The 12180-nt window shown below is 38.1% G+C and overlaps 1 protein-coding gene across 6 annotated transcripts in view; it reads left to right on the top strand.

Moving 5' to 3' along the window:
• The window catches only part of LOC140202665 (peroxisome proliferator-activated receptor alpha-like), a 74270-nt gene that overhangs the window by 17168 nt on the left and 44922 nt on the right, over positions 1-12180 (top strand). For 4 of the 6 annotated variants that reach the window (XM_072267798.1, XM_072267799.1, XM_072267797.1 and 1 more), the window contains one exon: positions 5304-5543. In XM_072267798.1, coding sequence (XP_072123899.1) covers positions 5342-5543 — 202 coding nt within the window. In that variant the 5' untranslated portion in view covers positions 5304-5341. The remainder of the gene's footprint in view (positions 1-5303; positions 5544-12180) is intronic. The other 2 variants (XM_072267801.1, XM_072267800.1) reach the window with 1 other exon arrangement.

A 12180-nucleotide genomic window follows, 5' to 3' on the forward strand; every position in this document is an offset into this window, starting at 1 on the left:
ACTACTTTCAACGACACAACTAGGTACTTTGTTCCATGTGTCCACAACTTGCTGTGTAAAGAAATGCTTCCTGATGTTAGTCTGAAATCTCCCTGTAACCATTCTTTACCTATGGCCCCATGTTCTTGTTGATGGATTAATCTTGAAGTTGCAGCTCACATCCACCTTGCTTATGCCCTTAATGATTTTGAACACTTCTATCATGTCCCCTCTATGTCTGTCTAGGCTAAAAAGATTTAATTCTTTCACTCTTTCTTCATATCTCATGCCCTGCAGATCTGGTATAAGTCTGCAAACAACAGGAATTCTGCAGATGCTGGAAATTCAAGCAACATACATAAAAGTTGCTGGTGAACGCAGCAGGCCAGGCAGCATCTCTAGGAAGAGGTACAGTCGACGTTTCAAGCCGAGACCCTTCGTCAGGACTAACTGAAGGAAGAGTGCCTGACGAAGGGTCTCGGCCTGAAACGTCGACTGCACCTCTTCCTAGAGATGCTGCCTGGCCTGCTGCGTTCACCAGCAACTTTTATGTGTATTGCTGGTATAAGTCTTGTCGCTCTCCTCTGAACTCTTGCTAGTGCCTTCACATCCCTCACAAAATATGGACACCAAAATTGTACACAGTACTCAAGGTGTGGCCCAAGTGCATAATACAGCTTAAGGAGAATGTCTCCAGACTTGAACTCCTCTGAGCGCATTACATAGCCCAACATTCTGTTAGCCTTCCTAATCATGTCTGTGCGTTGTCTAGATGTTGATAGTGATGATCTACCAGAACACCCAAATCATTCTCATACAGTGCACTTTGTAACTCAAGACCCCCTATTGTATATTTATATCTAATATTTCTACTTGCTATGTGTAATATTTTACATTTACTTACATTAAATTTCATCTGCCATTTATTTGCCCACATCTGGATTTTGTTTAGACCTAACTGTATTGATTCTGTTGCCTGAATTTTATCAGCCCATCCCCCTAATTTTGTTTATTTGTTATATGCTTATCCAAATCATTAATGTGAATTAGAAACAACAGTGTCCCCAAACTGATTCCTGCAGAACCCCACTTTTAACATCTAGAGGTAGAGTGACTTCTGCAAGAAAGAATGAGTTCCAGCTCAACTAGAGGAATATCAGTTTCCTGGTGGGGAGGTTTGCCAGTGCTAATAAGTTGATTTAAACTGGTGATACAAAAATGATAGTGTAGCAGGAGGGGAGAAAGAATCATATATAGTAAGTTCATTTGGCAGAACAGTCAGAAATGAATGGCGGAGTACAAGAGGACCTGTAGACTTAATTAAAATTATTTTAGTTTGTACAGCCTTGCCAGTGAAATGGATGGTTTGAAAACATTGATCAACACATGGAATTTTATATTGTGGCAAGCAGGGAAATGTGGCTGAGGGAAGGGCAGAAATGACAGTTCCTAGGTATAGTGTTCCCGGGAACACGTGTGGGGGGTGTTCATGCAAAGGGGAGGAGGTGCTGCAATACATATTAGGGGGAGAGCATTACTGTAGTATTCAGCGAGGATACCCTTGAGGAATTAGTAAATGAAACTATTGTAATAGAATGGAGATATCCCTGTAAAGAATTCACAAATCACTGCCAAAAACTCTGAGATAGGACAAGAAACTCATTTTTATGAAATTTGAAGAAAGGTACTAAATAAATACAGAATTTGTTTTACCTCACATTTCTTAATGCATGCAGATGACACAGCAATGTTTAATGGGAATTTGTAAGACAATCTGTTTTCTAGAAACATAACCCCCTCCCCATGACGTGTGAGTTGCCTATATTGGAAATTGTTATCAAGTGGGTCCTTTTGAGATTTATATAGGAGAGCCCCTTAAGAAAGCCATGGGGGGGGTGGGGGGGAGTGAACATGAAATGGTGCTAACCAACAGAATTAAGGAGGATTTCAAAACTTTTTATAGATAATCCTGAGGGTCACTAGGGAAAGAATAGGTTCCATAGGGACCAAAAGGAAAGTCCTTATCTGGAGTCAGGGTATACTTGTGGTGTCCTGAATGAATATTTCACATTAGTATTTGCTAGAATGAAGGATGGGGAGAATGGAGAGTTCGGGCTGATGTATGCTGAAAGTATGGAACACGCATGTGTCTGGAAAGAGTAAATATTAGAGATACTGACAGACATTAAGGTAGACTAATCCCCAAGGCCTGATGAAATCTATCCCATGGTCTTATGGGAAGCTAAGATGGAGAATAGGGCTTTAGCTGCTGGTGTCTGAGAAAAGTGTTGAGTGTAAGCCAGGACAGGCCAGTGAGCTTTACATCAGTAGTAGGTATCGTAAATGGTTGGAAAATGTGCTTAGAGATAAGCTTGAGGAGATTATGAGAAAATGAATGAAGGCATGGTAGTAGATGTAACATACACTAATTTTTAAAAACTAGGTATAGACAAGATTCCATAGGGTGGTTCAGAAAGTCTAGGTATATGGAATCCAAAGCAGCACACCAAAGGTGTTTTGGCAAATTGGATCCAAAATTGGTGTGGTAATTGGAGGCAGAAGTTATTGGTGGAGGGTTATTTTTCTGACTGGAAGTCTGTAAACATTGGTGTACTGCAGGGATCAAGGCTGGAACTGCATACTGCACATAGCACATATGGTTACAATGTCAGAAAAACCCACAGTCACAAGGGAAAAAGATAATACAGCTCAAGTCCCTGAGTGGCATGACTGTAGAATGGACAGTAAATTGTCTAGTCCAGCTTGTTCTTTCACTGAGTGAACATTGGAGAGCAGCACAGATAGGAGGGACCTGCCCCCAACCCAAGTACAGATTCTAGCATGCCCCACAGAAGCTGTCCCACACTGCCTTGGCATCTTCTCTCCTGGGTGGCTACAACAGGTGAGACCAAAGCAGGACAGCTCTCTCGTCGGTCTCACCAATGAACTAGGGAACCAGACTTGTAGTATTCTACGTTACCAATGTCCAGCAGGATTAAAATAAATACAATGAAAATGACCAAGACATTTGCTCGCACCACACACTGTCCAATGGTGCTTGTCATGTCCGGGTGACAACATAACAATGGTACGCAATAAGTCTAGCGCCATTGCTATCGAGCAACTTGTTGATGGGATAGTATGTAGTACTTTGATGTTCTTAGTATCCAGCAGTGACTTACAATCATAAAAAAATGACATACAGTATGAACAAATACACCTTTGATTGGACCTGGGATAGCTGCTGCATCCAAATGCGCCACCATCTTACCAGAAGACGTAAATAATGGGTGGTAACAGAGTGGGGAAAGAAGCTGTTTCCCAGCCTAGTAGTCCTCATTCTTATCCTGTGGTACCTTCTGCCTGCCAGTAGGAGGTCAAAGAGATTGTGGGATGGTCCTTGACTAATCCTATTTTCCTACATTTGGCCCATATCTTTTCTACAGCAGAATGACCAAAACTGAGCACAATGTTCCAAATGTGACCGCACCAACATCTTGCATAACTGCAACATATCATCCAAATTTTATTTCCTGCCTGTTGAAGGAAAGCATACTAAAAGCCTCCTTCACCACCCCATCTACATGTGATGCCATGTTCAGGAAACCATACATTTGTACTCCTGGGTCCCTTTGGTTAACAACATTCCCCATGGCCCCAAAATGCAACACCTTGTACATCCAAATTAAACCCATTAAACTTACCTAGATTAGATTCCATCTGACACTTTTCTGCCCTTATTTCCAAACTGATCCATGTTCCCTGGGTCCTTAAACAATGGCTTTGGTATCTACAACGCCACCTATCTTCGTATATTCAGCAAACTTACTTATCAGACCAAAGCCATTCTCATCCAAGTTGCTGTTGGTAATTTGTTTTGCACCTTGGACTTGGAGGACTGCTGTTCTGTTTGGCTATATTCATGTATGATGAATGATAACTAAACTTAAGTAACAGTGCCAGTAGCAGTATACTATTGTATATTTAACATATGTCAGATGTGTACTTTATATCAATTTGTACCTGTACAAAATACTTTCTTTAATCTGTTAATATTATTGTGTTAATATTACTTTATGTGCTGTATGTAATATCTGTACTGTGCTTTGCACCTTGGTCCCTGAGCAACGTTGTTTAGCTATATACATGTGTACAGTTTAATGACAATAAACTTGAATGTGAAGTAAAGTGTAGATTTACCAGGATGGTACTGGATTTCCAAGAATTAAAATGTGAGGAATGATTAGACAACCTTGAATTTATTCCAAGGATATAGGTTAAATATATGGAGATTTGATCAAAGCTTTTGTGATAATTGGAGATATTAGGTAAGGCAAAACTATTTAGATTTGTTGATGTGCCTAGGAATTGGTGGCTCATTCAAAAAATTAGAAACAGTCTTTCCAGTTAGAAATTAGGTAAAACATAAAAAGTGACTGGTAGAAATTTGGTAATGTTGCTAATTTTGGATGTGAGGTCAAGAGACTTATGTTAATCAAAGATCATAAAAGATATGGGACAAAGGTATATAAATGTTGAGTCTGATCAGAAATCAAACATAATCTTATTGGAGGGTGTGATAGCTTGAGGGGCTAAGTGTCTGCTTATGTTACTATACTTTGTTTCCTTTCGTAAGTGGTAATTTTGCAGCAGTTGATTTTTCCAGCCACTAATTCTTCCTATATTCTCCATGCATCATGCACAAAATTGTGGCCTCACTCTAGAAGCAACATAAACCAGTTAATATCTAAAATTCATTTATTTTAAAAGTAAATTTAGCTACTATTTTGTGAGTTAAATTCACCTTCAAGCCTGACTTAAAATTTCAAGAATAGTAAACGTTGTATTTGAAGTTGTAAGTTACTTGGATCAATATTTTAAATAATGTTCTCATTGTCTGAAATCAATTTTTTGTCTGTAATGTATTGAATATCATTGCAAAAAGCTGAAAGCATTTTATTGTCCTGATGAAGCGTCACGGTCCAAAACATCAACTGTATTCTTTTCTATAGGTGCTGCCTGGCTCTGCAGATTTTCTCTTGTTTGTTATTGTTACGACAATGTGCTTGTTGTTCTTAAAGCTTTTTTTTAACTTTCAATTTTTGAAAATTGGAACATTTGAAAATATATTTCAATATTTTTTCTTTTAAACTTAGAAGTTGTGTGACATGGATTGGGAATATTTAGGGAATCGTGGATAATGCATCATCTTCTCTTTGCCTAATATTGTTTTACATAATTCTATTAAATGCAACATCTGGTTTTCATTTTGATTGAAAATTTAATTAACAGTATACAATGTTGAACTATGTTTTCTTCTTTAGACTAATGAGTGTTGTACTGCCAGACAGTGTCAACTGGAATGGTCGACACACAGATCCACTCTAATCCATTAACACCAATTGAAAATGACTCTGGGAGTCCCTTGGCTGGAGAATTGGAACAGGAAATGGAGAAAGTGCAGAACATTTCACAGTCTACAGAGGACAACAGTTCAGAGGCCTTCTGTGCTGATGAGAATCTAACTTCAGGAAATGGTCCAGGATCAAATGAGACTCCACAAGGTAGGTGTTTACTTCAATTATTATTTTTTAGTTAATTGGGAGCTGGTCCACATTATTTGTCAGTGATACCAAATTGTATGTTCAAAATAAGGGAGCTGCAATTAGGCAAATTCAATGCTGCTGGCATTTGAATTTTTAAATGAATATTAACCCTAAAATCATCAATCGGAATTTTATGCCTGTTGGGATGCAGATTGTCTACTGTACCTTTGCTACCAATATACAGATTTTTGATAGTTACTGCTGAATTGATATTCCAATTCCTGCCTACTCAATATGCAGTTCACTTTCAAGTGCTTCTAGCTTTTTTTATTAACTTAATTTCTATTCGCTGGTTATTGATGTTACAGCTATTGGAAACATGCTCTTAATTACAAGCTTTTCTTGATTTTGGCAGTTTCTCAAATATCTTTCTTTCTTAAGGAGAATATCTCAATTTCATCGTGTCTTATCCATGCAGTTGTAAATGGTTCCTCTGATTTCCCTTCCTTTGATATGGTGTTATAAGCTGCTTTTGCCTTGTGTTACATCGTATGATAATGCCACTTATTTTCTATCCCCTGAGTGATGTGGTATCTGAACTGATGGCCATGACCCTGAAATTAAATGAAAATACATGACTTCATTATCATTGCTGTCTTGCAGTAATTGTACTGCCTTGTCTGGCTGTGCTTTATGGATACATGAAGTTTTTTTATAAACACGTCTACTATGGAAAGACATGGAGCCAAGCTTGACTGCACTATCTGTAACTTTAAATCAGATATCAGTGTGGGTTGAGGGGGAAGTAGAAGGAGGTATAGGTAAGAATGTGCCTTGTTTTAAGAAGACAATGCCTCAACAGCAGGCTTCTCAATAATGACCTATGCTTTTCCAACTGAGGAATGGTTAGGATATATAGATTTACCTGTCCTTGTCTGGTTAACACCTGCTGTTTCCTATTGTATGCCATCATACTGGAAGAGTGATAGAAATGATGAGTTGGTGATATGGCTGGCGTGTTTGAATAACTGCCACCATGTGCAAGTTCAAGGATAGGCAGCTGGCAGTTTGCTCACTGTGGATACAGTGTTAAGTAGTGGAAGGGTTGGATTTTTTGAAGGAATTGAAGGACAAAAAGAGGAGGCAAACTGGACAGATTGATAGAGATTTTTGGTCATTTGAGTGTTTAGGATGTGGTTTAGTGTTTAATGGTTTTGATCTAATTATATGGTATGTGAAGGTCCTCTGACTAACTGACCATTTGCGTGAAGTCATGAACTTCTTGAGGCGTTACAACAGTTATTCAGTGGTTAATTTCTGACATTGACCATGGGGCTGTCAGCTCTCACTGCCTTATCTGAAGGCTTAAAATACCTTTCCAGCTTTTTATCTCTTCCACCAATTTCCCAAGTGCTTGGTCTATTAACATGGGAGCTATCCTGCCATTTTGTAACATTCTTCACCATTTTCCATGTCAGATTCACTTGTAATAGGATTGCCAGTATCTATTTCAACCATGTGCTTCTTGCTTTCAAACAAGCCTAATGCAGTATTGGCAAAGTTCAGGTGGAGAGAACCACTCTTTATATTGAACAGTTGCACTGTTACGCATTGTAATACCTACTAATGTTTTCATGGGCTTTTGAATCTTGCCCTTGGTGTTTAGAGTCTAACACTATGGTTTTGGTAATGTTATTGCCTCCATTGTCCTGGAAGCTCAATGGAACTCAATAAAGAGTAATTGCTAGCTTAACATTAGTATTATTCAAGAAATAATGAATCGTCTGGGTCACCACTTAAAAGGGAAGTGGTGAAAATAGTGGATGTTCTTGAAAAAGAAGAGACAGACTGAATGTTTCCAGTTATGAGATGAACAAAACTAGAGGTCATCAATACAGTTGCAAAGAAAAAGTAGAGAATCCCAGAAGCAACTATTTTATCAGAGAATTTGAGTTCACTTCTACATAGTGCATTAAAGGGGTAGCTAGATAGATACTTGAAGAAGGTACTAGAAGATTATGTTGATTTTGGAGGGCAGAAGGAATAGGTATTAAAAGATGATGAGGATCAGTGGATTGAGATTTAAGAGAGGATGGATACTTAACTGAGGGAGCTGACAGTGCATGGATTAAGAACTGGTAGCAGAAGGGTTGAACAGTGGGTTAGTTCCTGGAGTTAGAGGGATAAGGAGTGAATCAGAATTTGGGGATTGAGACATGGCTGGGGGATAGGTCAATAGTGAAAAGAGGCCTGAAAGATGATCAAAAATTACAGGAGGGATTAGCGTGATTGATATTAGGAGAAATTGATAGTGTTGTAGAAGATGGTTGAAGCAAGAGCAAGATGTACTGTAGGTGCTAAGGATCAGAAACAGGATCCAGACTTGGATAAACAGTGGAAAGGTAGGAATGTCAGGATAAGAAGGATCAAGGCCTGAGGATAGGGTTCAGAGAGAAATGATACTTTGTAGGGATGGTGTTTGGGAGATGATCCAGATTTACAAGAGTGGGCCATTGTTTGAGAATTTGGATGATTGGTGGTTCTTTATAAGTTCTCATAATACAATTTGAAAGAAAACTGTTAAGTAGGGTGGGGTTATCACTCTGTGGTATCTGGCAATGGCCCAGACAGGGTCAGATCTTTAAACTAAATGCTTGATTGTTTGAAGCCCCATTAATCATGTGGCTTATGCTTATGCTAGAGATTTCAGAATCACATGAAAATTTGAAATTACTTGCAGATCGCCTTTGGTTGTTATGTAATAGCATGACAGGCACATAGCAGGTCTACAAGAATTTTTGACGTACTGTTGCTGCTGAATGCAAAAATAATGTTTGCTAAATAATCAAAGTCTAGGCACAATTCCTTTAGATTCTAGAGTAGTCTTTGTGGATTGGAAGTAAAAGAGCAGTTCTGCAATTCAAGAAAAAGTGAAAGAAGGTAAAATTTCAGGTTGGTTAGCCAGAAGGCAGCAATAGGGAAAATGAGAGAGTCTATTATTAACAGCATATTGTTAGCCAGATTCAAAATGGTTTAAGAAGAAGACTATGTTTTAAATTTTATTCAGCTTCTTTGAAGATGTAATCTTGAAGTCTTTTTGGATTTTCTGAAGCATGCAATGTTAACAGGATACTAGAGAGAGGATTGATGAGAGTGGTGTGGTGATCAAATATTTGAGTGATCCTAAACATATCAATGGTGAAGTAGGTGTGGCAGTATAAATTTCTGCATGATAAAGGGTTTAATTTTATAATAAATCATTGGAAATTTGGACTTAAGAAATAATATCATGGATTGAAGACTGATGAATGAGCAGAAAATAGATTACTGAGTAACTTGGGAAATACCACAGTGGTTAATGTTTGAGCCTCAGATGTTTATAATTTATATATCTACATATAAATAAAAGAGATGGGTATCATATTCATGTTAGCTGGCAATGAAGGCACAGAGAGAAGGTAAAATAGCAGGTAAATGCAACAAAGATATAAGAAGGTATTTAGGCTTTGGAACAGATTGGACACCATAGTAGCACATAGAATATAAAATAGGAAAGTATGTAATTATGCACTTGGCTAAATGGCTGGATGAAGTAGAATTGATTTTGTTCAAATAGAGAGGTAAATGTTGGCGTGCATTAGGACTTGGAGATTTTCTTGCTCAAGAAACAGAAAGTTACAACAAACAAAATGCTAGAACAGGGATTCCAAACTTGGGGTCCAACAACCCCCATTAATGGTAGAGGTCCACCAATCCCTCGGTTAATGGTAGGGGTCCATGGCATAAAAAAAGATTGGGAACTCCTTTGGGTCAGACTCGGAAGGATGTTTTAGGTTAAGAACCTTCATTTGGACTGAAAGATAGAGGGAGATAGCCGGTATGAAAAGCTGAATAGATAAATGTGGCTGTTGTTGGGATCAAGTTACAATAGGCCGAGGTTGTAAAGAATGATGTGCTGTAGGCATAAATTGATGGGGTTATAGATGAGGACCAGGGAATCTCAGTCCCTGTTCTGTCAGGGGGAGATGGTGTAAGGACAAAATTGCAGGAAATAGAGAAGTGCTTGAGCGCACCATCAATAACAGTGGCAGAGGGGGTAAGGAAATTCCATTTTCTGGAAAAAAAAAGACAACACAGATGTCGTGGACTGGAAGACTTCATCTAGAAACTCATGCCACTCAGGGATTTGTGCTCATATTATTTTGTTACTGTTTGTGCTGGATTGTACCCATATGTGCTGTATGTGACTACAGCATGTCTACTGTTTAACACCTTGGCCCCGGAGGAATGATGTTTCGTTTAGCTGTATATGTGTGTAGGGTTGAATGACAATGAACTTGAACTTGAAAACAGGTGCAGCAGAAATGGAGTAATTGAGAAAAGGAATGGCATCCTTGCAAGTGAAAGGTTGAGAGGAGTTAGTCTAGGTAACAGTGGGAGTCAGTGGGTTTGTAGTAGATGTCAGTGGATAGTCTACCTCTTGAGATGAAGTTAATGAAGTTCCACACAGGTGCAGCAAACACCAACAATTCACTTGTCAACATAGTGGAGAAAGAGTTGGGGAGTGGTACTGGAAAGGTTGGGAACATGGAATCTCCATGTAGCCAACAGAAATGCAGGCATAGCTGAGGCCAATGCAAGGCTACACCTTTGATTTGGAGAAAGTAGAAAGAGTCAGGTTGACTTCTGCCAGGCAGAGGAAAGTGTTAATTGAGGGGAACTGGTTAGATCTGGTGTCTATCGAAAGTTTCAATGCCTGCACTGCAGACAATTGTTAACACATTTGGTACATTAACCTTTATTGTATGGGTGTTAGAGAATAAGAATAATTAATTATATAGAGCAAAGGTGAAACTATACCTGGAGCAGTATAGACACTTTTGGTCCCCTTACTAATAAAGAATACAGCGGGCTTGATTGGTGTGTAGTGAGGGTATTCCTAGGATGACAGAGCAATCTTGCAGAAAGAGATATAATTGATTGGTATTTATGGGAGAATTGATTCCTGAAAATTATACTTTAAAATGAGCAGAGCCCATAGAAATGGACAAAATTTTGTATGCTGGATATTTTCTGCCAACTGGAAAGTATAGAATTGCAGGTTATATTCTCAGACAGAGTTGTCCTTTTGTGGTTGTGATGAAGGAAAATAAATGATCATGTAAATATTGTGATAGTAAATTGATGTGAATATTTAATTCTGTTTTCTGTTATACATTTGAAATCTATCAAGGAAAGAGTGCCTGTTGGCACTGGGACTTGTGATGCTTCCTTACCAATGAAAGGCTGCCTTTGCTTCTCTTTCTTCTCTATGGATCTTTCAACATGAACAAGCAATCTTTATCATCTAATTAAGTTTGGCAAGATTGTACAATGGGAATTAATCAAGAAAATGCAGAACCTTTATTATACTAAAATACATACTCCATGTCTTAGAATTCTGTTTGTAGTTCCCTATGAAGATTATTGATTTTGGTGGTTCTTGATCTGTCAAACAGCTTGTTCTTTTAGATGTCCTGAAACTAAACAATAGAAACAATGCCCACTCTTCTCCCATATTAAGTACAAACATGTTGTACGATTGGATTCATCCAAATCATAAGCTCTGGTGGTCACAGTAGTTTTTTTGCTCTCACTCACTATAGAGATTCCTTTGCCTGTTGGTGACCAGGAAGGAGTTCCTTTTGAAATGTGTTCTGACCATAGAACTATAAACCTACATCACAATTGCCTTACCTGAACTGGTGTTTTGTTGCCACCAGATGTGGTTTGTTAATGGTATTTATCCCTGCCTCAGAAGATTGTGGGTTTGCATCCTCTGAGGTCTTCATTAATTAATTCTTATAAAAAGTACATAAATACAGTACTTGTAGTTAACAAATAACACCTCCAACAGTGTCCCCCTTCTCAAGTACAGTACTTGAGAAAGGGGACACTGTTGGAGGTGCTATTTGTTAAATACGATATCACACCAAGAGCCCTTGTCAAGTGAAATTAAAAGATTGCATGGAAGTATTCAAAGACAAGCAGAGGAGTTTTCATTGGTGCTTTAAACAATATTGATGTAACCAATGTCATTAAAACAGATTTTCTGTTTACTTTCATTTTGCTGTCTGCAGAAGCTTGCTTGAACAGATTGGCTGCCATATTTCTAAAAAAATACAACCCTTTTCAAAATTTCAATTAACTACAAAGAACTTAGTTAATTTCTGAAATCATAAAAAGTGATGTATATATACATCCTCCTATCCCTGGATGTCTGGCATTTCGTTATTATTTATTTGAAAGTTAATCATGCAGAGAAATAGTGTTTTCTGTTTTTTTTATCTTTTCATACACAGGCTGACAGTCTCAACAAAATTGGAGAGTGATATTGAAAAGTTTTCTGTTTATAACTGGACTGTTTGCAGAATCATGTTAAGATTCCCTGAGCAAAGCAAAATGCAAAATCTTTAAAAGAGAGGATGATGTGGTGGAAATTAATATCACTTCTAAAAGAAAACTACTGTCTTTTTCATTGTATCTCATTATTCTTCCCCTCTGTCACCAGATTTCTAAATGCTCCATGAACTCAAGGTCACTACCTCACTCTTCTTCTTTAACAATATTTATTTATTTTCTATTGTAACTGTTAGCTATGCCTGCACTGCACTGC

This window comes from Mobula birostris, chromosome 9, assembly GCF_030028105.1.
Source record: "Mobula birostris isolate sMobBir1 chromosome 9, sMobBir1.hap1, whole genome shotgun sequence".
NCBI classification, from domain to species: Eukaryota; Metazoa; Chordata; class Chondrichthyes; order Myliobatiformes; family Myliobatidae; genus Mobula; species Mobula birostris.